We start from the raw sequence: 27,694 nt of genomic DNA, 5'->3' as shown, positions 1-27,694 counted from the left end.
GAATGTTTAGTTCACTTTATTTTATAATAAATACAAAAATATAGTTTCCCAGGTGTTTGAGGAGAAAAAATGATTACAGAAAATGCATTTCTGTGTAAAAAAACTACAAACTCTGTGGCAACTATGACTCTGCTGACTCTATGCTACTCGTGAGTTCATAATTTTTTTCTGTCTCAGTTTCATCTGATTCAGGAGTAGGTAAGCCAAGAATATCAGCAGTAAATATCTCTGCTGTGATTTCCTCTGGAATTTCTTCTTCCATCAAAGCTGCTGCACCTGGAGGGGAACAAAAAAACAACAACCCCAAAAGCAATCAGGTTTCCAGATCAATAGGACTTGTCAGCAGCAGTGTGTTGTATGGAATGTCTACAAAAATACATGAAAGGGGCCTTATATAGTATCAGTTTAATACTTAATAGGTCCCCTGTCACGAAACAAAGGCATTGATCCTGCGAGGTGCAGCACACCTTCAACTCCCACTGAGAACTAGATTTAAACTAAATGATCTATAGCACTATATTTGTCCATTGCATCTCTGACTCCTCTAATCCTGCATGGCTTTTTTTTCCTGTTACTTATCCATGATTTTCTTGAAGATGGTTACAAAGCCATCTTGAACATGCTGTATTTTGAATACTGTTATTCAGATATCTGCAGACTCCACTCAGTTGCTTTAATAACAATATCCATTTTCCGTTTCAAGTAATTTAGGCATAAAAGAACATATTTAGGCCCAGATCCTCACAAAAAATGACTTGAGATCTTTAACATCTATGCAGAATGGACTGGTGCTTGGTTAGTAAGATCTCATCTGTAAGACCCACATGCAATAAACTGCACAGCACTCACTGAACTTCGGAAGGACAAAGGGCTGTCTCTATCCTGCTGTGATTTGATTTGAATCTAGGGTTCCAAGCAATCAAGGTATTTCAAACCTGGGGTTTACACCACTAAGTTGTTCCCTCCAGGAGATGCACCTTAAGTAGGCATATATCAGTTGTGGAAAATCCCAACTGGATGTTATTGTAGACCTTTAGGGATTGGGACACTCATTTCAGAAACTGCATGAATATGGCAGAAGTCAGGGGTTCCAATTACAATGGACAACTCTTCAAGGAAATGAAAATAATTTGTATATGATAGGATTCCGTTTTGCCCGTGGATCACAACAGTGGTGAGGCCTCCAGCAAATATCTCCAGTTTCCATTTCTAGACAGTAGATAAACAGTAAGGTAATGTAGTCAAGGACACTTATATTTCACTGGCCATTTAAATATATATGAGTTTCAGTCTGCAGTAGAACTTTTCCCCAGCATCAGTGGAAGCTAAGTGCATGGACCAAGGATAGTATTTGGCCCTGTGACTATATTTTGCAATCCCAGCTGAACATTTTTAACAGCTATTGGAGTAACAAGGTTAATAGGATTTTCAGTTTAATTCTTATATTAAAGGAATTGAAGCAATCTTATTTCTGTGTTTCATAGAATATTAATCCTGTACCTGAGTGATCACAGATGCCCAGCTCAGATCTCCCACCTTCTGGATTCATGCCCAACAGGGTAGTGAGACACTCTGCCAGCTCCTCCTCTGTCATATGCTCCCCTACACACATAAAGCAAAAACACAATCTCTAAGCTTTCTCACAGCATCATTAACACAAACTCAGCACAAACATACCTAGCAAGAATGGCATAAGGACAAAATAGGATGGTTTGGGTTCCTCCAAGGTGTAGCCAGTACCACCATTCAAAATGCATGATCACAGTGCAAGAAATTTGATCCAAGAGAAATTTGTTTTTGTGAACAATATGAGTTTTTGGCATACAAATTAGGTTTCTGGGCGGGGGAAAGGCTACTGGAGCTGGCTTGTTGAGCCGAGCTGCACCTACAGCAGTTTTCACTCTATTCCTTTTCACAGGAATTTCCAAATCAGATCAGGGGTCTATTGGCAGTGGCCAGCACCACAGCGATTCAGAGGAAGGTGCAAGAAAACATTTAGTCAACTATTACAGAATAGCCTGCACATAGGAGTTTATTCCTAACCTGCACCAGTCAGTGGCTTATGCCCTGAAGCATGAGGATTTGTTTCCCTTTTAAAAATGTTTTATCCTATGTCACATATCTGTGGATGTTCTCATCGTCCATATAAGTGTCTAATCCTTTTTAACCTCCTGGTAAGCCCTTTACCTCAATGACACCATGTGGCAATGAGTTCTACAGGTTGATAATGTGTGGGTTAAAACAGTATTTCCTCTTATCCATTTTAAATTTGCTGTTTTTCAGCTGAATTGGGTGCGGTCTTGTTCTTATAATAACAGAGGGAATATAGAAGTACCTAATTTACCTTCTCTGTGCCAATGCCATTAATTTTGAATATCTTTATCCCGTTCCCTCTCATTCACCTCATCTCTAAACTAAACCATCCCAATCTTTTCAATCTCTCCTCATATGAAGTCATTCCAGACTTCTAATAATTTTCATCACTCCTTTCTGGACTCTCTTCAATTTCTACTAGTACTTTTTTGGAGATCGTGTGAGTTAAACAGAATATAGTATTCCTGGTAAGGGCACACCATCAATGAATGTAATGGCATTATAATATTTTCCAAGATCCACACTCTTCAGATAGCCAATAGAATACTTGGAGCGTGCAGCAATTTCCAGACAGGAGGATACAACTGAGTTGAGACAACGTATGTGGTTATTTCATTTAAAATTCTAAGACGGATGAGGTAACATGCCACCTATCAAAACTTGTCTCCGGATAACTTTTTACTGCAATGGATACTTTTTGAAATGAAGGACAGAACAAGCAAACATAAAACTGATGTTAGGAAAATGCTCACCTCTGCACTGAAGTTGTTGCAGTAAGTCTCCTTTGTTGATAACGATTTCTCCATTCTCAGTACCATAACCAAGAACTTGGAAGGCATTTTGTATTTCTTTCATTGACAGGCCAAATGCTGGTCGATGATTTATATAAAGTTTGATAAAATCCCCTAAATTGATATTTGTAACTTGTTTTCCAGTGTGCACATACTCACTAAATTTGACTTCATTTATCATGTCCTCAATCTAAAAGTCAAGACAAAAGACACTTATACAAGGCGGGTTTCTTTTAAAGCATTGGACCAGTTTCTGATCTCAGGGATGCCAATATAAATCCAGAATAATTCCATTGGGGTCACTGGATTTACTTTGGATTTACACCACTATAACTGTGATTAGAATCTAGCCTCAGATTAGTTGACGGTGTCTCTTTAAAGAAGTTGTTTACCACATAAAAATTACATCAACCCCAGCAGTACAATTCCTACAATACACTGGGGTCTTTCTGTTATTCTCAGAGAAGCATTTTGCCTGGGATGTAATGTACTGGGGAAATCTTTCATTATGAGATGATGTATCCAACAATTGACACGAGAGGGGGAAGGAATGATTGCCCCACAAGCCATGCAGCGAAGGCAGAGCAATTCTCTGGCTGCCTCACTGCAGCCCTCATTGCAGCTGTGTCTCCACTCTGGAGACAATGGACAGTGAGTCCACAAAATGGTGACTCCACCTTGCTACAAACCAGTGTGCAGGAAGTCTCCACGCACGCAGCTGGCTATGTGGGTATGCACATCATGAACGAGCTTCCAAAATTCTCCTCCTTCCACCCCTACTCCCAATACCCACTCATCCTGTGCAGCAGAACTGCCTCTGAGGCCCTCTGCAACAGCAGAGGACTGAACTTTGCTCAAAGGGTCCCACATCCTGTCCTTTATTTCCCTGTATCACTCATACAGCAGTCCATCTACTGGGCAGTCAGGCAGTGCCTGCCTCTTTGTCACTAGCAGTTTAACAGTTTTCCTGAAGCCTGCTGCTGTGAGTCAGAGTGGCATGCAGCCTTGCAGATGTTTGTTTGAAAGGCAAGTTCTGTTCCATGCCTTCATTGTGCTCATGTTTAAAGAGACAGCAGCCTCCTTACAGTTACAAATGCAGCTAAATGTTGGGAGAATTCCCAGTGCCAACACGTACCAAGCATTCTACTCCCCAGGAAGGCAGGCCAATGCAAAGCCTCCCTGGGGAGGATTTTGCATTCAGCCCTGGGCCTTTGTCCTCATGTCAGAAGTTTTTCCACTGAATGGTGCTCAGAGAAGGTGGAAATCATGGACTTATATTTTCGCCCTGGCAAATATCATGCAGGGCAAGAACAGAACATTTCACTCAGCTCTAGCTGATCTGGGATTAAGTTTTATCCCTGTCCTAGTGAATTACAAAAGAAAAACTCTCCAACTCCCAAGAGCTCCTGTTAGTGGATTCCATGCTGATTTTTCCCCTCCTTCATTGGAATTCATTGGAATTCTTATGGAGCCCCAGCAGGGGAGAATTTCTCCTGGATGAAGGGACTAGGCTGGCCCTGCGAGGTGTAATTTACACCTCCTTGCACCAGAGTCAATACATCTGCTCCAGGTACCTTAATTTCCTTTCTGCCAGGTTGCAGTGCAATAAATTAGGTATGTGTAAATACAAACTGCCTCAGAACTACTATTACAATAGGATAAGAATCATCAGCCTTATTAAGGGATTTATCTTTAGCTACAGTACAAAGAGGATTTGAGGCTTAAAAGTCCTCAGAAATTTTTGATAAAAAAAGCTCCCCATTGCTGTGACCTGACAAATAAAACTTTGAGAGATTTTCCATAGGAATTTAAGTGAAACATTTATCAGTTAGTGAAGGATGTTGAGGTCCCTTGCAGGTGAAAGGTGCTCTCTCTATGTAAAATCATTCTCATCATCACTATATGGCACAAAGGGAAGGAAAATAAGAGGCTGTATGCTATATGGATGAGTCAGTATATAGAGCTGAAAGTTCCAAAGCCCCATTTGTGTATAACAACACTTAACACAAGCTGAAGAAACTCAGGGAGGGACCCCCTATAGCACAGGTGCTGGAACTAGTGGTGCGGGCGATGCTGCAGCACCCCCTGATTTGAAGTGGTTTCCATCATATACAGGGTTTACAATTTGGTTCAATGGCTTTCAGTACCCCAACTATACACATTGATTCAGCACCCCTGCGCTATAGGATGAAAGGAGAATCCACTCTTCATACTTTGAGTTTCTTTTCTGAGGCAACCAACCTCTCTTCTGAAGTGCCAATTGTGGGTGTGATTTTTGTGCTGTGAGCACTTACTCTCTGAGGCCACCAAACACCTGACAGATGAAAACTTTTGAACTCCATTGACTTGGGATAGATTTGTCCATCCAACCCAAAGGTGAAAGGTTCCTTTTACCAAGCCCCAGAGCAATCCAATCCCCTAGTGGTATTGAATCTTTACTTTGTCCCATACATTTTTTAAAAAAAGATACAGAGCCAGATTTTGATCAAAGTTACACTAATATAGATCTAGACTAAATACATTTAAAATCCATGGATTTATTCCAGATCTAGCCTGTGTGACTGAGATCAGAAATTGGCCGACCGCATACTCTGTAAACACAACAATTCTCTTTGGTAAAAAACAAACCTTTTCCTCTGATGGATAAAACCCCATTGCTCTCATTACAAATGGAACTTCCTCCAAGGGAATATGTGTTGACACCTGTCTGGTCTCCATTGCATCAATACCCTGACTGCGCAGCTGTGCATAGTAAAAATAGTCCTCCAGTTCCTGAGAGAAAATCAAATGAAGTATAACAAAGTTCAGTTTCTCAACATGCATGGCACATAAGCCTCTTTGAAGATATACTAAAAGGCATATCAGTGAAATTATTGTTAAAGCAGATTTGGACCCCCAAAATTTGTCAGACCTGTATAAATTAATTCTAACATTTTAACCAGCTGTTACCACACAATGTTTACTGTGACTATAATTACCCTGAAGAATTCACCATCTCTTCCGCCATCCAAAAGGTTATAGAATGGGATCAAATCCTCACCACCCAGAGAAACAGCAGCCTCCAAAGCACTATGGCAATAACAAAAAGATAGCTCAGAAAGAGTTCATGTAAGGAAAAATGTCCTGTTTGCTGCCAGTCACATAGAAACTTATAACAAACAAATAAATAAATAAAATCCACCCAAGGCTCAGAACAAACGGGGAAAGGTATAGTTCTAAGTTGAACCTTATGCTACTCTATTAACAGTCAGCACTTTCTATCCCACGATTTCCCAGTGTTTTACATACAATAGCCCATTATAGGAGGTAATTATTATCGTGTGTGTCTCTGATCTAATGGAATAAGCCTAGGGCTGGGAGCCAGGAGATGCTGGGTTTTAATCCTGGCTTTAACACTGACTTGGTGTGTCGTCTTTGTGTCTGACATTTAACTTTTCTGTGTCGTGGTTTCCCCATTTATAAAGTGTATTACTTCACAGGGATGTTGTGGGGATTAATTAGCTTATGTCAGGCCAGCACTTTGAAGAGGAAAAGGGCTAATGAGCAGAGCTTGCCGTAGAACAATCAAACCTTAGCTCCTAAGTTCCTGGACTCTAACAATTACACACACTCCTTCCTGGTAAGACATTAGGCTCTGTTATTCAGGCGCTCTATTCTCCACAGTGGAAGACAATGTCCTAGATGCAGTGTCAGGTAAAAATTCCGCTCTAGCTTCCTCATCTGTGGTCCAAATTTCCATTTCATAGGCAGGTGGAGACCAAAGAGCCACATGTGTTAGTCAGGATGCAGAAAAGTAACAGCTCCCACAATGAAAACAGCCCAAGACACTACAATAGCCTGGTACAGCAATAACATCAGCAACATCCCTGTGCATTCATGACAGCATGGCATCGCTTTGATCTGCACCTTTGGTGTGCTGTTCTCCATTGTGCTATCTTCACGTTTTATGATTTTTTATAATTAAGTTATTTGGACATTAAACATAGTGGAGACACAGAAGATACCCGAAGCAGCAGTAAAGTGGTAATTAGCTCATAAAGAGCCTTGCTCCAAAAGCAAATTACATAAAAATTCAGTGATGCCTGGACCATGACCAACCATTATAAAGAAGGAGCATTTACATCCTATTGCCTTCTATTGCCCATTCCGACACCCAAGTGATTAAGCCAGATGAAATGGAAAAAGAAAATACATAAAACCACTGCTCTCGCACCAGGGCTTCATTTGCTCTGGCAGCTCGGAAGTTGCTCTGTGCCCGCACTGCCGTGCAATTGGCTGTTATTACTCGGGAATCATCAGGAGGAGCTCTATTCATAGTGGACAGTGTCTGAACTGAAGTCTTTGCAGAGTGAGCATATATGAGAAAAAAAGCCCTAGGTGGGGGGAGAGGAAGGATTCTCCTGTTTAGTTCGTACCATTCACTGCACTCCAAAGGGCAACAATGTGTTCTTCAGCAGTATCTTAAAGCCAACCCCAGCAGGGATGATTTAGCAGAAATCAAAGAGAGGATGAATTCCCACCTTACATATGATGGCAACAGGTACTATGGAAAACACTAAGGCAGACAGATAGATAGCTAACTCCCTAGCCTAAACCATCCTTCAGTTCTAGCTCTGTGAGTAAGTGCCATCTCCTCTTTTTTGATATATGAAGTTACGCTGCACTGAAAAGGCTGGTTTCAGAGCATTTGCAGCTGCTTGCTTCCTGTTGATGTTTGCATCTATCTATGCATCCGATGAAGTGAGCTGTAGCTCACGAAAGCTTATGCTCAAATAAATTTGTTAGTCTCTAAGGTGCCACAAGTCCTCCTTTTCTTTTTGTGGATACAGACTAACACGGCTGCTACTCTGAAATCTATCTGTCTAGGCATTCATAGGAACACTTGGCACTGTGGTAGCCTCACCCCACCTTGTGCTCACATCAGAATGAATAGCCCTGACGTTAAAGGCAACAAACATGGCCTCGCTTTTTGGCATCTTTACCAAGGGCCGTTTGGAGGAGGTGTCCCCTCTCAGACATCAATGGCACAGCTTTTTGGCACAGCTCTTCAGTCGGAAGCTGACAACGAAAGTGCCAAGCTTGCTGCCAGGGCAGCACAAAATTGGCATATACAAGCAGTCCTTACTCACAGGAGCAGTCCCGGTTACTTCAAACGGTCTGCTCATATGAGCAAGGCATTAAAGTTGTTGGTCCTAAATCCATTCTGCAAATGCATGGGGAATTTCCTGGACAATATCAGACCATCCCATTTGGAAACTGGATAGCCTGTATCAGCACTTCTCTATTGTTTTTCATCCTGCAGGGCATTTTATAAGAAACAGATGCTCCTGTAGACCCACCTCCCCGCCCAAACCTCGTAATCCCCACTGCCTGGCTCTAAAAAGATCCCAGCCTGTGGCCCCTCAGGCAGGGATCTTAAAAGCCACTGTTTTATACATTACTTAGCACTTACATAGTACCTTTCATATTCAAAGCACTTTAAAAATACTCATGTATTAATCATTATGGCAGCCTATGAAGTAGGTAAGTCAGAATGATCAGGCCCTTTTAACAGATGATGAAGCCAAGAGGATAAGAGATATTCTGAAGTTCCCAGAGGGAGGCAGTGTCCCCAACCCAGATTTAGCACTTATGAGTTTTTGATTCTCACTCCTGTGCTCAGGTCACTAGAGCACATTGCTGTTTGCATTCACCGCAGGCGAGATCCCGCAAAGTACTGAATACCCTAAACTCCCATTGACTTCCGTGTGACATAAGGCTGTTCAGTGTCTCACAGGATCTGGCCCTTGGCTGGCGGTGCAGAAGCCTAGGAAATACCAGGATTCTCAGAGCTTAGTCTGAAAACAGGACCCTTAATTATAAATTGGGGGGAGGGGGAATTGTGGGTTCCTTTGCCAACCCTCTCGGATGATATGATGGGAAACTGGACACTTGGGACCAGATTTTCAAAAGAGTTCAGCATCCCTAGTGATTCCCACCTGAGAACACCTTTGAAAATCTGCCCACCTCCGTTAGGTGCCTAAATCGGAGCTGAGCCATTTTTGAAAATCTGGCTCCAATTGTGGGTCTGGAGCACATGTGAAGATCTAGTCCTCTCTGTTTTAACTGCAGCCCTTGTAGCAAACCTGCACTGGATCATGGAACATTTTAAACTAAGTCGAATTCACTGAAATGCAGGTGTCAGCGCTGCACAGGATGGTATTAGAGTCCCACTTGCACCAGGGCACCTGTATTAATGCTCCTTGTCTGAATGAGTTTTAGGGGCTTCAACTTTAAGCATTTCTGAACCAGAATGGGATCCTTTGGGATGAAAGTCCCTATATAAGCATAAGTTCATTGCCAGCAGGACATATGCTTTAGCTGTGTTGGTCACAGTTGTGTAAAGGGACAGAGCACATCACCATCAGTGAGAATAGCATGCTCTGCTTTGACCTGGTGTTTACTCACTTTACATTAATTTCCCATTTCATCACGATGCAGTCGTTCCCCCCCGCTGTAAAGACATGGCATCCATCGTAGGAACTAGCAAGGTTGGAGACACCTCCTGGATGGCAAATGAAAGCTGAGGACTTGTGGGGGTTACCATCAATGGGCAAAATCTGCAGGCCAACCTACCAAGAAAAGGGTAACTCCATGATGATTGGCACTTTTATACAAATTCAGCTCTTTTATCATTAGATGGTGTTGGTAGCCTGTGGTATACAGGAGGTGAGACTATATGATCTGGTGGTTCCTTCTAGCCTTATGCTCTATGACCTATGTGACACAGAGGGGTAAATTCTACCTCCACGTGGGCCAGCTAGGAGCCTGGGCTGTCCACTGTGGAGGGTTCTGTAGTGACAAGAATCCACTCTCCGCCTGTTTTGAAAATACTCCTGCACCATTGAGACAGCAAGAGCTCATGGGGCTGTGTCTTGAATCTGCATCTTTTGCATGGGGTCCTCATATCCTGTCCATTCTAGTGCAGTGGAATTGCACAGGTTCTGCAGTGCACAGAGACCTCCATGCTAATGAAAATGGGGCAAGATTTACCACAGAAATATTCCAGTGTTGACGAAAGGGCTGACTAAGGAAGGGCCCGTCAATATGTAAATCTAAAGTTTTACCACATTGTTCCACAAGTCTTGTGAATCTCAGGGGCACAAACAGTTCTGGCCCTAATGGCAGCCTTCCTACAGATCATCCAACCTGTACGCAGTGCGCATAGGGGCCAGGTTCTGCTTTCAGATGTAATCACACTGTGTCCATTTGTGTTCACGGGTTTCAGGTGCCCATATGAGGGTAGAATTTTCCACCTGGAAACCCAAATCAGCAACCCAGGAAGGAATAACTCACATGGCTCTTTTGAGACAATCAAATCCCCAGAGCTGAATTCAGACCTGGGTGGAACCAGGAACCACCTAGTGACTTCGCTGGAGTTATATCTGCTCAAAGTAGGTCTGAACACGGGCCCCAAGCATTTGCAGCACCTAAGATGCCTTGTTTTTTGTTTTTTTTTAAAGTCACTAGTATTTTATTCTACACTGGCCACCACTTCCACGCAGTAACCACACAGGGAGCTCAGCATAAGCTTGGGGGAAACACATCCACAGATAACAGGGCCTTTCCTCTAAGGAGAGCATGTCTAACAAAAAAAAACAGAATACAAGCAGAAAAGGAAACAGCAAACTCCTGGCTTCGAGTTCAGTCCAGCTCCATAACCCCTGGGCTTGAAGCCAGCCCATCCCAAAGGCATTCTCACGCAGCTGTCTGCCAAGATCAACTTTTATAGCCCCTCCCATGAGGATCTGTGTGCAGGAGGGGGACGCTGAGCTGAGGTTAACTCCTTCTTCACCAGGGGCAGGTAATGTTCATACATGGGGAAGGGGGTGGGTGTCAAAATTCAATACCATAGTTATTGACTATTCAAAGTATAGAGAAATACTGTGGTACCTGTGGGGAAATACTGATTTTTTAAAATGGTGACCACTGCGCATAGAAAGCAGTACAACTGACTCCCAAGTGAAATACAACAGAAAGCTTAAACAACTCCTCTCCACAATTCCTACCTCCCAATCCCCTCATCCCCTACTCCCAAATCCTCAGCTTCCAATACCTCTGGTCTCACCCAAACCCACATCTTTCATTTAATCCCCCCAATACCCCAGCTTCAGACCTCCAATCTCTTTCCACTTGTTTCATTATGTGCCTTGCTGAATACATGCAGGACTAGATTACCTGAAACTCAGAACCTCTGATGACTTTGTCTATGGTGAAACCTGCACTAAGGACCTGCATGTACAACAAGCAAACCTTTGTCCTAAGCAAGCACTTTAGGGTATTCCAGAGATTGAATTTTTCTCTCATGCTGGGTAGCTGCTGCGGGCAGGTTTCACTATTTGCATGCACATGTAGAGGATATAGCGAGGAGCACTATAGAAATATCTGGTAGTATAAATAACAATAAAAACTGTAACAGAGTAATACCTAGCTCTTAATAGCACTTTTCATCGGTAGATCTCAAAGTGCTTTCCAATAAAGGTCAGTATCATTAGCCACATTTTACTGATGGGGAAATTGAGGCACAGAGATGGGAAGTGACTTTCCCAAGTTTACCCAGCAAGGCTATGGCAGAGCCAGGGATAGAATCTAAGTCTCCCTCATTATAGTCCAGTGCTCTATCCACCTGCCTCCCCTTAAATATCTGGTGTTTTTCTCCCTTAGGTACAAATGGCAGCTGTACCTAAGGTTGTTTGCAATGTTATGCAAAACAATCCAAAAGGCATATCTGACATAAACATGTAGGGACTCTGTACCTTATCTTTTGTAATATAGGCCAGATATCGTTTCTGTGGATCCTGACTGTTTGCTGCTGGAAGGATTTGTATCTTCTCAAGAGGGGACCCATAGGTTGGCCCCAGAAGTGTCTTTCTAAAGGAAAACAACATTTTCATTTATTCTATTGATCTTATCCATTTTTTCACACAAATGTTGCCGGGCACAAGTATGGAATTGGGCATGCATGTGTGTATAGGGGTGTGAGAGTGTGAATTTAGTACTGGTGAAAGGTGTCAAGATGACAGCTCTAGAGACCAAAATCTTCTACCCCAATTGCCCTGTCTCTCTCCTTAGAAGAGCCACCATTGGAAGTGAGAGAAAAGTTTAGTCTCCCTGGCTCATTCAGTTATTGGCCTTCACTGAAGCTGCCTGGCTCCCACTAGATCAAATATCGGCTTCCCCTTGGGACTCTGCACTTTTGGGTGAAGAACGAACTGCTCAGCTTCCAACACATCCAGCTCTTTAAGCTCTGACAACAATTACACATCATTAAATAATCTCAGAGGGTTAGCATTCAGGGCAAGCTGGCAAAAGGAGCTTTTAAAGAACCACTCTCTTGGATCATCTTAGCAAACACTGTGATTAATTTAGTCACTAACATCCTCGATGGATGGTTAGTGTGTCCTCTGTGAGAGCGCTGGCTTCCATTCCATTAACTTATGTAATACAGGGATCAGTCATTTCCACAGGAAACGTTTAAAGAGGAGCTAAGAGCTGAATTCTGCCCTCAGTTACACCCATCCAGCAAAATCTAGCTCCAGGTATTTGATGTGCTCCATTAAGAACCTGGAATATTTCATCTTCTGCTAAAAGGATATTTTGGCAGCTGTAGCAATGAGACAGGAAAGGCCGATCCCATCAGTCTGGCTCGGAGAGCAGAGAGAGGACTTGAGCTGGACTGGATGCTGGCTTCACCTTCAGGTTTTCTTTATCTGAAGACCAATACAGGGTCCATCTCTTTAAAATCTGCTAGTTAGCTTTGTTGGCCAGGGCAAGACTCCTGTTGTAACTAGGGAAAACCTTCTGAACTGATATCTTGGTAGCTAGTACAGTGGAAGCGGGGGCACAATAGTCTGATAACACAGGCAGCTTTATAAATGAAATCTGTGGCGTTATGCAGGACTCTATCATAGTCATCACAGTTTCCCTCCTCTTTTAATAAAGAACTTTAGGTCCCATGGTTTGAACAGAGCCCAGGCACTCGGGACTCTGAGATTCTATTCCCAGTTCTGACTCTCTGCGTGAAAGTCCATTAGGCCAAACTCTTCAGTAGTGTCCACTGATCTTGGGTGCACACCGAGAGGAGAAGATGGGGGGGGGAAGGGGAGCAGGATTTGAGTTTCCCAGTTACCTGCACATTTTAGTTGTAGCATTATAAAGCTTCATTTTGTACTGATTATTGGCTGTGAGAATGAAAGCTTCTGGAGTGAAGGGAGGGTACCAGGCCAAACACATTGGGACTGCCCTCTGTTCAATGCGGTCTCTTCGCAGAACTGCCAGGTATTCTTTACTGCTGCTGCCTAGATCATACTCCACCTGAATAGAACACAATGAACAAGATCCATGTGAAACAGCTGCACAGACTTGCCAGCATTCATGGTAGTCTGCTCCTCCCTAGTACCTTTTGCTTTACACTAGTGATTTGAGTGTGCTTTACAAATGCTTAATGAATTCACATCCCCAACAGCCCTGCAGGGTAGGAGAGGAGATTTTTTGCAGTTTATAAAATGTTACTGTTGCAACCTCTGCTCATGTATCCATAATTATAAAAAATCACATGGATTAAAACCTCACTAAGCTGATGCTATGTCAGTTACGGAGAACACAATAAGAACTCCACAGCAAAAGAAACTCAGCTCCCTGCTGACATGCCAAACCCTCAGCCAAAACTGGAGGTGTAAATCCCCTGGCTGTGGAGGGCCCTGACTGCAGTGGAATTGGTGTTAGTTCATTGGGGGGAGGGGTGTGGGAAGAATGTGGGGAGCCTTTGCAGGGGTATATGGCCTCCTATACATCCCAGGGACATTGTTCCTGCACAAATAACGAGGAGTCCTTGTGGCACCTTAGAGACTAACAAATCTATTTGGGCATAAGCTTTCGTAGGTTAGAACCCACTTCATCAGATGCATGGAGTGAAAATACAGGAGCAGATATAAATACATGAAAGGATAGGGGTTGCTTTACCAAGTGTGAGGTCAGTCTAATGAGATAAATCAATTACCAGCAGGATACCAAGGGAGGGAAAATAACTTTTGAAGTGGTAAGAGAGTGGCCCATTACAGACAGTTGACAAGAAGGTGTGAGTAACAGTAGGGAGAAATTAGTATTGGAGAAATTAAGTTTAGGTTTTGTAATGACCTGCATAGTAGGCTTTGGAAGTCTGGGCTGGTGTATCTGCTGCTACATGCATCAACTGGTCATTGCCTCCCACAGAGAAGGGTGCAGCAAGAGATTGGGTCCATTCCACCCTTTGCTGCTCTGCAGCTTGGGGGTAAGGGGGGATAAGTCCTTGCCCTATTGAAACTTCACTGCTCTAAAGGCAACTGGTATGGAGCCTGGGGGAAGGTTTTTCACTCCCAGTAACTAGACAGGTCTTGCAATCTGTGGTGAAGCTCAAAGTGAGAGTCTACCTGGCTAAGAGAAGGAGCAGGTGACAGAGTCAAGGGCCTTTCACTGAGAATGCCCAGCTGCCAGCTCAAGACGTGCAATGGGACAAACCCACTGACTATCAATGAGAGGGGCATAGTTGTTCTCAAATGGTGGGATGGAAAGTTGTCTCTCACACAGCCAGGACCTAAGCCACACAGGGTTTCATACATGAAACCCAGCACCTTCAGTAGCACCTGGAAACATTCAGGCTACAAATGAGTAAACTGACACCCAGAGGAGCTAAAGTAACTTACCCAAGGTCAAACAGCATGTTGAATCAGAACTGGGAATAGGACCCAGGAGTCCTGCCACCCAGCCCCTGCTCTAACCAGTAAATTCTACTGCCTTGCACGCTTTTAAGCAGACTTACCAACAGCCTGTCCTCCCCAAGGCTTAAGAGCCTTGGTTGATCGCTGTCTAAAAGGACTCCAAATATTATATTTCGAATTGGTTTATAATGTGAATGAAGCCCTGCTAGATGCTCCCAGGATCTTTCACCATTTTTCAGTATTCTTTTGTAAACAGTCACTGAATATTTTTCATCCTAAAATGACAATAAAAATATTTCAGTTTATCTTCAGCCTGCATTTCTATTGTGTTCCTCAAGCTGTCAGGGGAATTCTTAGCATTTCTTAGCTCTTTAGTCTGGCCTACATGCCTTTCTAGCCTTGTGCTGTGTAGGCCACAAGAAAAATTAGGTAAATAGAATGACAACAACAAACCTGATTGGGAGAAAGGATCTGAACAGAACCAACAAACACTAAAATAATAAAGAACAACTCTTCAGCCCTGCCTGAAAGGAAGCCACTGACCAACCCCAGGGGTATACTAGAGTATGCTTCTGGCTTTGGAAAGGGAATGTAAAAATGGTATCATGAAACTCCATATTGATTGTCTCCGTGAGCCTGGAGCAAATGTGATCAGGTTACAAACAAAAAGATATTTTTCATAACTTCCAGCCCCCATGGGATGTATCATCATCAGTAATTAAGACTCTGCACTCCAATTGCAACCTCATTGCCTTCAAATACTGGCAGTTACATCTGTGCACTGAAATATGAAAATGAGTTCACAATTCTTTTGATGATACATGAACCAAACCAGATTCCATCTCACTCTCCCATCGCTAGTACTGCAGGGGTCAGAGGAGTAAAGAGATGTCAACACTTATTTTTGTCAATAGAATCAGCAGGTAGGGCTCTCTATAGAGACAGGGAGCAGGTACACCAAGGAAGAAGGTGCTGTTTTTATAAAGTCACAGCTTTAAGAGAGGAAGAGTGTTCCAGAGTCAATGGAGAAGACCCTGCCTGTTCTCCTTTCAGGATCATATCATGGCACAGCCTGTAAGTTCCAGTCCCACCAAAAGGTGCTGCAAGGAGTATATACATATATCTTGAGAAAAACTTACAGCAGTTGCAAGATACTGGGAATCATGAGAGAAGCTTATTTGAGTTACTGGGCCTTTTGAATATTTGAGTTCTTTGCAATCATTTTCCAATGAAATAGAATCAAGGATGTAAACGCTTCCATCAGTAAAACCAGCTGCCAGAAAAGAACCTAAAATACACACCAGAGAACAATTATTGTACAGATCACTCATCTCAGGAAACCGGATGCTCAATGTTCAGTGAGATCTCAAGGTAAAAATACCTTCAGGGTCATAGGAGAGGCACTGGATACTGGCCCCCATAAAGATTCGGCTAATGAGGTACTTTGTCTGCACAAAGTCCCACACCTTTAGCAGCCCACAGTGACTTCCTATGGCAATGAGATGCTGACTAGGGTGGCAAGCAATGGCATTAACAGCTTCCTTGGCCTCCTCCATTAATTTGTCAAGTTTTGTCCCCTCTGCTGTAACGTGAAGCACTGTCGCGTCCAACGTGGAGAGAATAAAATTCCTGTTTAGCACGAAGAAACAGACACAATTTGATGAGTCAGCAAGGTGGACTCTTTTCCCTCCCAGTTACATACCAGGCTAATTTCTTGTCAGTAATTTAGGGAATGATTGCTCCCTAAAACAATGCAAAGAATGGCTGCTTATCCATTCATTCAGCTGTGTCTTTAGTGCAGCTGGATTTCAGTTTCTGCACATACATAAGCAAAGATATATAAACAAAACAACTGACCATGCATATATGTTACTAAACTCGTATCAGGAAGTGGTTATCAGCCATCCTGCAATGTGAGAGACTGGCCCCAATAAAAGTGCCAAATCCTGAAGTCCTTTCTCAGAGCTCAGTTCTGCCACCCTTTACTGTACTCCCCAGAAATCACTCACTGACAACACAGGGACTCTCTGTGGAGCCAGGAACTACTTAGCAAGCCTAAGGCCATGAACAGTGTTTGAAAAAGAGTCGGCATTAGAAACCAGTGGTTCCTGGGCCTTGGTCCTGTGTTTGGACCACACCTCCTTTCTCTAGCATTTGTAAGCCTGCTCTGATTTCCCCTGCGGGGCAGGAGGGCCTTTCAGTCATTTGTCCTGGTGTTAAACTTGGTGTGCCAGAGCTGGTGGGGGGTTGTGTATCTGCCTGGCCAAAGGAAGCTGCTGTAATCCCTGGTTAGGCAGAAGGTCTACAGAGGTTGCTCGCTGCAATCTCCATCTATACATTTGATGATGGGACCCTAAGAGCAGGAGCGTCTTTTAACCTTTCCCTTTGCGGTTCAACCACTTCTTGTTTCCCAGAGGGGCTGACAGTGCCAGGAAACTACAGCAATTACTCAGGATGAGGAAACAGACAGAGGAGATCAATAGGGAAAATACCTATTCCCTGAGGCGGAATTCAGGTTTACAGAGGAGTCTATCTATGCCCCACAGCTCCCTGGAGAACATATGAAATTTAAAACTGTTTCCATAAGAGTCTAAAAACTCTGCATAAGGAAGCTCTGTTCAGGCTGCATAGCAACTGGGGAGGCAAAAATGAACTAGCAGGGGGACAGCCCTTTGCCCCTTGTCTGTGATGGACAGGTCTGATTCTGCATCAGGATGACCAATGTGAATATCTGCAGCCCTTCCTGCAGAAAAGACAGTACAATGGGCAACCTCGCCTACCCATCATATTGTATATTAACACCGGAACCATGCATACTGACAATTTTAAACTCAACTAGATTTAGGATTTAAAATCCATTTTGGTAAAGCCAAAGCACAACAAAGAAAATCTGTCGACCACTAGTTGAACATTTCAACAGTTTCTTATTAATCAGTTGATTAGATTCACCACTGAAGGACTCTCACCTGATAATAAATGGTTGACCATTGATAGTACAAGAACTGGAGTAGTCTGAGTTGTTGCTGGCAGGACTGGGAGGGTTTTTTGAAAAGGAAATGGATTGGATGGGTCCTAGTTTAAAGTGGCTGTACCAGTTCACAAGCTGCAGCTGGCCATCGTAAAATTTAATATGACCTTTGACATCACAAGTTACAAAATAGCTAAAAGGAAGGACAATAATTGGTTAATCAAAAAACATTTTTAAAGCGCTCCAGAAGAACTAAGGGCTCGTCTAAGCGTTTAGTGCACGAGGGTGTAAATCTACACTGCACTAGTGTGCTGTGCACTAACTATCCCTGTTAATCCTGCTGCTGCTCACAAACAGTTCCCTAATGCACTTTGATCTACTCCCGTTTCAAAGCAGATGTATATCAAAGAACACTACTGAACTTCTAGCATGTGGTAGTAGGGTCCACGCAGACACTTGGAGCACAGCAGGCTTGTATGGGGTAGATTTACACTCCAGCTTGCCTCAAACTCTTCGTTTAGACAAGCCTAATGCTCTGCACTACTCTAGGGATTTTTATGAAGGAATACGCTTCACAAGGCCTGATCCTGCTCTCATTTACACTGGTGTAAGTCAAGAGTAACTACTCATTGTAATCAGTGGAGTTACACTGGTGTAGAACTAGTGTGAGATCAGAATCAGGTTTTTATATCTCACAATACTGCTGCAGGGCATTTTCATCCCCCATTTTATAGATGAGAAAATGGAGCTCAGAGAGATTACATGAATTCCCAAAAACCACATGTGTCAATGACACAGCCAAGAACAGAGCCCAAGAGTCTTGGCTCCTCGTCCTTTGCATTAACCTCTAGACACAAGGCCTTGGGAAAAAGAATTAGCATCTAAAGACTCCATAGTAGTATAGCAAGCTGCTAAACACATGCTTAACCTACAGACTAATTTCATTACATAAGGTGGTGGCATTATCTAGAGATCTAAGCATTGGACTAGGAACCAAGAACTCCTGAGTACTAATTCTGACTCTGCCATGGACTTGATGTGCAACCTTGGGCAAATCATGTAACCTCTCTGTGCTTCAGTCCTTCCATCTATAAAACAAGGATAATGATCCTTAACTTACCTCACTCACAGGGAATGACGTGAGGGTCAGTTAATGTCTGGACAGCACTTTCGAAGTGTAAACAATTAAGTACTAGCTATTTATTTAGGATAGGTATTAACTTCCAGTTAGCAATCCTTAAAAAGTACATAGATGGTTGATACATAATAGCTCTTAGAGCTAAGCATCTAGTAGTATCACTGCATGGCTTGCCAACAAATATTTTAAACTTGGCAAAACATCCTCTGTGACTTCAGTGTGTATCAGTTCCCTCTACTGGTTAAGATAGGGAAGCTGCTCTTCTAATTCACTCGACAGCCCAAATTAATCCATTCTCTGAACCTATGCAATTAGTGGACAACCGTGGAGCCTGTTGATTAGGTATGGGGTGGGAGATTTCACAGATTTTGATAGTGTATATTAAGTAAGACCTTTATTTTTACTATTCAGCACAGTGAATTATGAGTTTCTCTATCATTTCATTTTAGACCATTGACGGTTTTAAGGTCTGGTACCTCATGACTGTTAGGGCAACAAATGTCTCCCTTATCCCACTAGGGGGCAGCGATTCTCAGCTTTCACATAATAAGGAGCATTTCAGCCAAATTTACTGCCAGTGAAAACTGACACAACTCAACTGAAGTCAATGGAGTTTTCCTTCTTACACCAGCAGTGAATTTGACCCTTTTCATCCAGTCTCAGAAGGATGCAAAGTATTGAACCTTAAAACTGCAACACTGGAATGTATGTAAAATATATTTTATATGTTTTTATTATTATTAATAACTTGTCTCTGGCCTCAAGTTCTGTACCCAGTATATTAACTAAAGCCACCTGGATTTGCATGTGGAAGAATACAGAAAATATTACTTATAATATTATTTAGAATGTGATTTTCAGAAGTGCTCAGTGTTGGCCCAAATCTGCACCCTATGAACAAAGCTCCCCCTGGGAGCAGAGTTAGATCACTGCTAAGAGCATTGGAAAACACACCCTTGAACTCTAAAAGCAATCCTCGCTTAAACGTCTCTTTAAAATTTCGCATAAGCAAAATATATGATAGTGTGTAGAGATGCAAAAAGATTCTACTGTCACTGGTTTGAGGTGAGCCGCATAGCTCGCCACGTATGAGTAATGTGAGAATCTCAAACTCATGCCACTAGAACCTTATATTAGAGACCCCACACCATCATTTGGCCTCACTAGCTAACATGGATATCCCTGATCCTGTGATGTGTCAATCAACCTGATTTGCCACTGCCTTGCACCTTGTGTCGTCACTGATGCTTCTGCAAAGTGGGTGTAGAATACTATCACAACAGGTGATAGTACTTGCTTTGCACAGGTGTAATGGCTGCAGAATGTACAAAGCAGTGAAGAATCGAGTTTTATACATTGCAGGAGAATCCTGTTTTCATTCCAGTTCAATATGCTGAAGATAACAAGGCCCTTACTCAATTTTTACGTATTCTTTACTCAGGCAAACTACGATTGACAGCAACTGGAGGTTTGCTTTGGTGAAGACTTCTGGATTTGGTTCAGCATAAATATATGTATGCAGAACAAACAATGCAAAAACCAGTTTGAACATTGATTTTTCATTTCAGCCGCACACATTGGCTTTTTAAATGCCCACATTAGCTCAAGAACAGGAAATTATGTTATCCATTACCTGTCAGATGCAGTAAGCACAGTGAGGGCATCTTTCTGCACATACATCAGCTTAATAGCCTTTCTATTTTGTGGTTTTACACACAAGCTGGCAGGCATGGACGGTGGGCAGACTGCATCCCACACCACCAGCTTTCCTCCTGATGTGGCCGTGAGAGCTTGCAAATTGCCAAAATGAAAAACTGACTGACTAAAGAACCCCACCGTCTTGTTGAAAGTCTGCAAAGGAAGCAAAGAGACCCCGCATGGCATTCTCTGTAAAGTACAAACTAACCTACCCTTGCAAAGTTTTCAAAAATTAATTGAAATTAACGGAGAGAAAAAAATAACCTCACAAATCACAAATCTGACTGTAGGAAACAAGCAGGCTATTGGCAGCACATGTCTCTTCAGTGCGAAACTGCTTCCCAGCTCCATCCACATTAGGAAGTGACTGTCCCCACCCCATGGCAGGACCCAGCAGAGGCAAATCTGTCATGCAGGCAGGAGGAGGAAGGTCCTGCAGCAGAAGATGCAACAGGACCAGCTCTTTCTGGGAGTCCCATCCTGACCTCTCCTCCCAGCAACCACAGACTGTCTCCTCCAGTCACCACAGAGTTCCCTAGAGAGCCATGCAGCCTCTCACAATCAACCAATGTCCGAAATGTTACTTTACAATAACAATCACAAAGTAGCATAAACTAGAGACTGGGGGATACACTGTGATGTGGAGGGACTTAGCAAGTTCACTCCATTCAGGACATTGTGCTTATTTAGTAAGACAGACTGGTTGTCACTGCCAGAAAAAAAGCAAACCAGCTAAAGTGGTACAGTCCATCTACAATACTCACTCTGTCAGTTAAATGAGGAGCGCTGTACTGCAAACCGCTACTATCCTGAGGAGAAAAACAGAGAACTTATTCCACATAAAGATGATAATTTTTAAAATGGACTTTGATCAATAAAGAAGCTCTAACATGCCCATCACTGTGTTATCTGGGCACTAACATTACATTATTATTTATTATTACAGTAGCATTTGATCGCCACACCCAAGATTGGGGCTTCATTGTGCTAGGCACTGTGCAAATAGTAAAAAAGAAATCTTCTGCCCTGAAGATCTTACAGTAAGTAGACAAACAATGGGTTGCAGGGGAAACAGAAAGGTTAAGTGATTTGCCCAAGCCCCCATCCAGTGCCCTTTCCATTAGGCCATGCTGCCTCTCTAGAACACAGAGCCACAGTACGTCTCCATCCCTCCGTATGCTCAGCTTTTCCCTTTTATGTATGAAAGTAGTGTAATTAGAATGTTGGGAGAATTTTTTCCCCTCCCAGAATTATTCTTGTGGCACAAGAACTACAAAATCACATTAACTCCTATGTCTACTTACCCATAGATAAAATAGAACTTGAGTTTTACTGTTGCTGACTAGTTCCTTGTGATTTTTTGGATTAAAAACAATGTAGTTCTGAAATTAAAACGTTAAAGTTAGGTTAAAATTCACGTTGGCCAATCTATGACATTTACGCCTCTCACTTACTACTTTGCAAGGGTAGGTTAGTTTGTACTTTTAATGCTCTGGCCTGGCAGCGTGCTGTGCTTCACAACATCCATTCTTATTAGACATGTACTCTGTTAATCTGCAGAGAATTTGACCCATAGGGCCTGATGCTCAGTTTCACTAAGGCCTTCTTATGTCACTCTGGCAGTGTAAAGGAGCCTTAAAGTGGATACAAAAGGCCTTGTGAGTGTGACCCTATGAGTAGGGTGACCAGATGTCTTGATTTTATAGGGACAGTCCCGATATTTGGGGCTTATAGGCTCCTATGACCCCCCACCTCCTGTCCTGATTTTTCACACCTGCTGTCTGGTCACCCTACCTATGAGGAATGCCTCCCTGGCTGTTGTAAAGCTGGCATCAGGGCTCTACTTTGCACCTGCTGCCGAGAGGTCACTACAGCTGGTGCAGAAAGTCATAGGCATGACTGAAGTGCACTGGTCTATTGCTATTCTCAGGGCCCACAGAAAGCCAGGGCAGGAAGCAGAGTGTAAGTTATACTGTCCCTGGGGCTGCTCTAACATATACTGGGGGCTGCACAGGGCTCTGCACAATCTCAGAATACAGGAATGCAACAACATCTTTGTCCCCCACCCAGGCCTGTTCCTGCCCCAAGTGCAGGAATGCCTTAACGTGCAAATCAGGCACACTGTGTTTAACAATGGTTTGTTTCCACTCTCCTAAGCCCCTTAAACAATTAGAATCACTCACCTGATAACCAAATGCAGGTTGCAATTCTACACTCCACATAGGTTTCTCTTCAGGTGAAGTCCACTTCCAAATGCAAACTCTCTGGCAGACAGGGGAAAGCAAAGTGACATCAGTGTGATTTTCTATGCACTATTGAATTCAATGTGCCTAATCCTGCTCATTCAAACTGCAGTGACCTCCAGTAAAGTCAGCGGGATTGCATGTGGGAACATGGGAGCAGAATTGAGCCAGTAGGGTCTTGCTGGTTAGTATGGAATTTTTAAAAATCGATTATATGAGATATTGATTGTATGCAAAGTCACAAATTAATAGCCAGCATGGTCAGGCCTGCAGTCAGACATACTTTTTGAACTTGAGACCAACAGAGTTTGGGCTCTGCTTCCCACAGATTGTTCAAAACCATGTTATAAATCAGTTTTGCTGCAGCTAAATTTGAACCATGTTTAAACCTGTCTCTTTGCCAGTGAAGATTGGCCTGCGGGTACAGAATAATGCAAGAGGTTATGGCATTAGCTTTTCACTTCTGTAGGCCTGGGTTCTAATCCTGACTCAGGTGAACTCAAGCGAACATGAGTTTGATGGTTTCCAGTTGTGTATATGGAGGATGGAGAGACAGCATTAGCATTTAGTATGACTTCCCTCTAGCTTCAGCCCTGGCATAATTGTGGCATTGATATTGGGTGTGAATTGCATAGCAAAACTGACTTTGCTGGGAACTCCCATTATCCTCCTGCTAGCTAGGCCTCACATTATACCACTAGTCACATCTAGGAGCAGATTGACAATATGTTCAGAAACTAACAAAAAAATTCATGTTATTTTTCTGCCTGAAATGTAAGGTGACTGGGTGTTGCTAGTTACTGTAATCAGGTTAACTAAAGATCTGTCAAAGTCAGAATCATTTATCCTGACTTATACAGGTTTCTGAACTTTGTAGCTTTAAGATAAATGAAATCCAGATCTGAACTACCTCTGAGTTAGTAAAACCAAAACCCAGCTGACATGATTTTGTAAAACCAAAGTCCAACCCTCCCAATTTTACTCCAGTGCATATCCTCCTCTTAGTTACATTGGTGCAAATTTGCAGGGTTCAGTCTCTACAGGCTGCAACAGAGAAAACATGTTCTTTACCTGTACTTTGCCAGCACCAAGTGTTACCAAATACTTAGCATCCTGGGAAATAGCAATAGCACCAACCCCATCTTCTGGGTGACTATCAAATATCGTATGCACCGGAATCCTGCAGAACAATGCATACACAGTCACTAATTACAAGGACAACTATTTGCAACATTATTTTAGCCCCCTTCCCCCCCCCCCCAAACCCTTTTCACAAAATTCTATCACCTGTCATTTTGGAAGCTCCCTTTCATCATAATTGGGGGGTGGGGGAGGAGAAACAACAACCCTGAGCTGTTACAAACTAATTCAAATAAGATTCCAGATGCTGCAAGACTGGGAATCCTGCTTCTATAGTACTGATAAAGCAGCGGAAATTACAGTACCAGATTTAATGCTGCTTTTTTGAAAGTATCATCGTATAGGACTCCCACCCACTCCCCTCAGAATCTGGGGTCCTGTTCTAAGCTGCAGTGTTGCTTTCAGAGCCCTGGTTTAGCTTCATATTTGAGAGGCTCTTCTGATTGTAATTTCTGAACAATTCTTATTGATGGTTTCATATTTCTAGGGTTTCATTGACATTTCTAGGGTAGCTCCTGCTTCTTGCATATTTGGGGTCTGATTGAGACTGTTCTGGAGGGAGCTGCAGTAGTGGTTACTGGGAATGTGGGGAAGGGGCTTACAGCCAGTAGCCAATGTCACCGAGCACTCAGAATTCTAAGAACTAGAGCCAAGATTTAAAAAAATAGGAGAGCAAAATTAGATGCCCAATTATGGATGTAGGACCCTAACCTTAAGGCAGTCAAGTTTGAAAATCTTGGCCTAGGGGAGTTCTGACTGATCTTATATGGACCCATCTGCACTGGAACGATTTGAAACTGAAGCCATTACTTCTTGGCTGCTTGGTCTATTTTTCCATCCTGCGCTCTTGGACTATGTAATTATTTTAGTCTAAACTAAAAGCTAAAATCGCTTAATAATTATTATATTGGCTCAAGAAGTTTTCCTACGTCTTGCTTTGTGAGTCTAAGTTTTGTTTTTTGCTAACACTGCCATGAGAAGGTTACCTGGTGATTACCCAGAATGCTGAGAAAGTAGCATCTCCTGAGCAATCTGGAGCATTTGCTACAGGAAAGAAAGAAAGAAGGTTCCCAAACAGGGGCTTTCTAAATACCTAGGAACTTACCCTGAGAAGGCATCCCACACAATGATTAGATTATCAGGTCCCTGGTCAGCTGTTGCAATCCATCGCCTGTCTTCACTTACACACAGACAAGAAATAGAATTAGAGTGACCCTGGAGAGTCAAAATAAGAAATGTGCCTTGAAAGATCTAGGAACAACATTTATTTAAAGCCATCATTTAGCAAAGGCCTAATTAAACTGCACATACTGTACATTGCACCTGTGACAGCCTCCATGTCCATATCTGTCAAGGTCCTCCTCTCTCTCCCCTTTCAAACCTACTTTATCCAGGAGTACTTCCTTCTTTACCCCATCTATAAATCCCCTCAGTCCCTCTCTCTGAACTTGTTGCCCTGTGTCTTGTCTTGCCATATTTACACTGTAAGCTCTCTAGGGAAGGAAACAGAACATGATTTCTCTGTAAGTATAAAGTGGAGAGTAATTGTACCGTGCTATATACATGTTTATAATTCATAACAGAATAATACAAATCTTTGTCCAGGCTATAGCTCAGTGCAGATACAATTCATAGTTCAAATATAAGGTACCTGATTATAAATATAAGGTGTATTATAGGATTATTTATTACTTATACGAAGCCCAAGAATGTGCAGAGCACTCTGCAGCCATATACACCATTTATAAATATTTCCCTGTTAAGTACAGTATCATTATATCAGAAATGTCTGAAGAGCTCTATAACACCAAGTTACAGTAAGGAGCCAAGTCAGCTGAAGATAAACAGAGACTCATTAAAGGTCTCTTGACTGGCAGAACAGTGAAAATGCAGCTGATGCTGGGTAGATGTGACAGACAAAAAGGTCATCAGAATGTTTTTTAGATCCCAGTATGTGAGTCTTCCACTTCCCTTGCTGTGGGAAGGGTTCTACACCTGGAAGAACAGGGTTCTGTACCTGCAGATAATGCAGTGGGGTTCTGGGCCAGTAGGATAGGGTTCTCTAGCAATGGGGTTCAGTACCTGTGGGAAGAGTGTTCTCTGGGAATGGGTTTCTGTACCTGTAGATGATATTGCCTGTTTCTGAGTATGTCGTGGATCACAGCAGTGTGAGAGGAAACGTATAGAATCACCCTGTTCTCTTCATCAAGCAGGCTGTAAACAGGGAGGTGGCTATTGTAACCAAATGCCCAAGACAAACTCTGTAAGGAACATAGTTACTTCTTTATGCCAAGCAGTGACAGAATTATCATAAAACAATCTCTCTTACTTTTAGATAGCATCTGTGATCCTAAAGGAGTCCAATATGTTTCAGTTACAATCCCCTCAGGCACCACTGATATCCTGCCACCCTTGGGGAGAAGGACAGAAACACACAACACCACACCTGGCCAAGAACACTGGAGCAAAACCCTTCTCATAATAAGTTCCTATGTTGCCCAATGACCCATTAAAGCTGTTTTGATTGGCAGAAGACTGAAAATGCAGCTGATGCCGGTTAGATGTGACAGAGCAAAAGGCCATCAGAATAACCTTTGACACTAATTTCAACCTCCTACAAATGCATCATTATTTTTAGTAGAAAAATAAACTTTAAAATCTAAACTATGTCTCTCCTGAAGCTAAAAGATTACTTCATCCGTGATGAGCTGGTCTTTTTCACTAACATGAAATTTCCCATTCCCTGGGCCCTGCTTTGTACTCTGTAAAATACTCACAATTGGATGTGTTTTGATGTGCTCATCCTCTTCAAACAACAAGCCTGGGGTGGCAGAGGACACTAGTGACTCCTCCTTGGCTGATGCTGAGCTGGCAGTGATTGGTGCTTCTAGGGATCCTGTCTCTTCTTGGCTCATTTCAGCACCTGCTTGTATGTTCTGGCTTTCCTGATCTGCTAAACTCTCTTTGTCCCTCAGATTTTTCTGGTCACTCTCTTGTGCCTTTTGGCCTATTTGCTGCAAGTCCTGCTCCACCTTGGTGGACCTTGGTAGTCTAGTAGGAGCCTTGCTCTCCCATTGCGGCTCTGTGGGTACCTGCTGTTCATCTTCTCCAATATCTTCTAATGTTCCTGTTATTGCTGCAGTTTCTTCTCTTTCCTCTGATGGACCTTCAGTGACATCAGCCCCCGATTCCTTAAAAACAAATAAAGGCTTCGATATACACTTTACAGAATGAAAAATGTATTTAGTCTCTTCCGTGCTGCATTGTCTCCTTTGCCACCTCTGTAACTCATCCAACTGTCATGAAGTGGATTGACATTCAGCTACATGCTTCAATCCTATTGGTTATTAAAACGTGATCAATTCTATCTTGGATTCCAGTCACACCATAAAATAAGAACCCATTTTAGGGCTGTGGCATCAATAAATTCTTCTGTGTGTTTTTAAACTCTCCTTGGATTTGCTCCAGATAACCTGATAGAAAATGTCTCTCCTCTCCACTCTATGGTCCTTCTGTTCATGCAGTCCTGGCCTCCTCTGGGTCCCTTCATTTAATCTCACTGCTGTTAGTGCAAGAGACTTCTCCTCTGCAGCGCCAGTAACCTAGACTAGCTTTCTGAATTCCTGAACAACTCTCCATATCATTGTAAAGCTCAGATGAACACACATTTTGCTCCCTGCCCCAGACATTTTATGTTACATGCAAAAACATTATTGATCATGTTCACAGTGTCATAGGTGGCCCCGGTGCTTTGCAGGGAACAGATATCAAATCCATGCTAAGGTTGGCAAATAAAATGAAATAAAATAAAAAATCAGGAAATGCAAAGGTTAAGGATTTGCCAGGAATTTTAATTGGCTACTTTGCACATCCTCTGCACGGCATGC

At 42.7% G+C, this 27,694-nt stretch overlaps 1 protein-coding gene across 5 annotated transcripts in view; it reads right to left on the bottom strand.

Annotated features, from left to right (window-relative positions):
* CFAP251 (cilia and flagella associated protein 251) overlaps window positions 1–27,694 on the bottom strand; it is a 30,744-nt gene continuing 3,050 nt past the window's right edge. For 3 of the 5 annotated variants that reach the window (XM_043529240.1, XM_043529239.1, XM_037879123.2), the window contains 20 exons: window positions 26,585–26,998; window positions 25,928–26,068; window positions 24,913–25,022; window positions 23,739–23,847; window positions 22,608–22,688; window positions 21,729–21,806; window positions 21,189–21,233; window positions 20,360–20,577; window positions 17,587–17,781; window positions 16,002–16,249; window positions 15,760–15,908; window positions 14,722–14,895; window positions 13,054–13,238; window positions 11,681–11,795; window positions 9,333–9,496; window positions 5,864–5,954; window positions 5,514–5,657; window positions 2,847–3,075; window positions 1,501–1,602; window positions 1–276 (listed from right to left, as the gene is read on the bottom strand). In XM_043529240.1, coding sequence (XP_043385175.1) covers window positions 122–276; window positions 1,501–1,602; window positions 2,847–3,075; window positions 5,514–5,657; window positions 5,864–5,954; window positions 9,333–9,496; window positions 11,681–11,795; window positions 13,054–13,238; window positions 14,722–14,895; window positions 15,760–15,908; window positions 16,002–16,249; window positions 17,587–17,781; window positions 20,360–20,577; window positions 21,189–21,233; window positions 21,729–21,806; window positions 22,608–22,688; window positions 23,739–23,847; window positions 24,913–25,022; window positions 25,928–26,068; window positions 26,585–26,998 — 3,147 coding nt within the window. In that variant the 3' untranslated portion in view covers window positions 1–121. The remainder of the gene's footprint in view (window positions 277–1,500; window positions 1,603–2,846; window positions 3,076–5,513; window positions 5,658–5,863; window positions 5,955–9,332; window positions 9,497–11,680; window positions 11,796–13,053; window positions 13,239–14,721; window positions 14,896–15,759; window positions 15,909–16,001; window positions 16,250–17,586; window positions 17,782–20,359; window positions 20,578–21,188; window positions 21,234–21,728; window positions 21,807–22,607; window positions 22,689–23,738; window positions 23,848–24,912; window positions 25,023–25,927; window positions 26,069–26,584; window positions 26,999–27,694) is intronic. The other 2 variants (XM_043529241.1, XM_043529242.1) reach the window with 2 other exon arrangements.

This window comes from Chelonia mydas, chromosome 15, assembly GCF_015237465.2.
Source record: "Chelonia mydas isolate rCheMyd1 chromosome 15, rCheMyd1.pri.v2, whole genome shotgun sequence".
Lineage (NCBI taxonomy): Eukaryota > Metazoa > Chordata > Testudines > Cheloniidae > Chelonia > Chelonia mydas.
The sequence above is the reverse complement of the archived record's forward strand: the minus strand, read 5'-3'. Positions and strand labels throughout refer to the sequence as shown.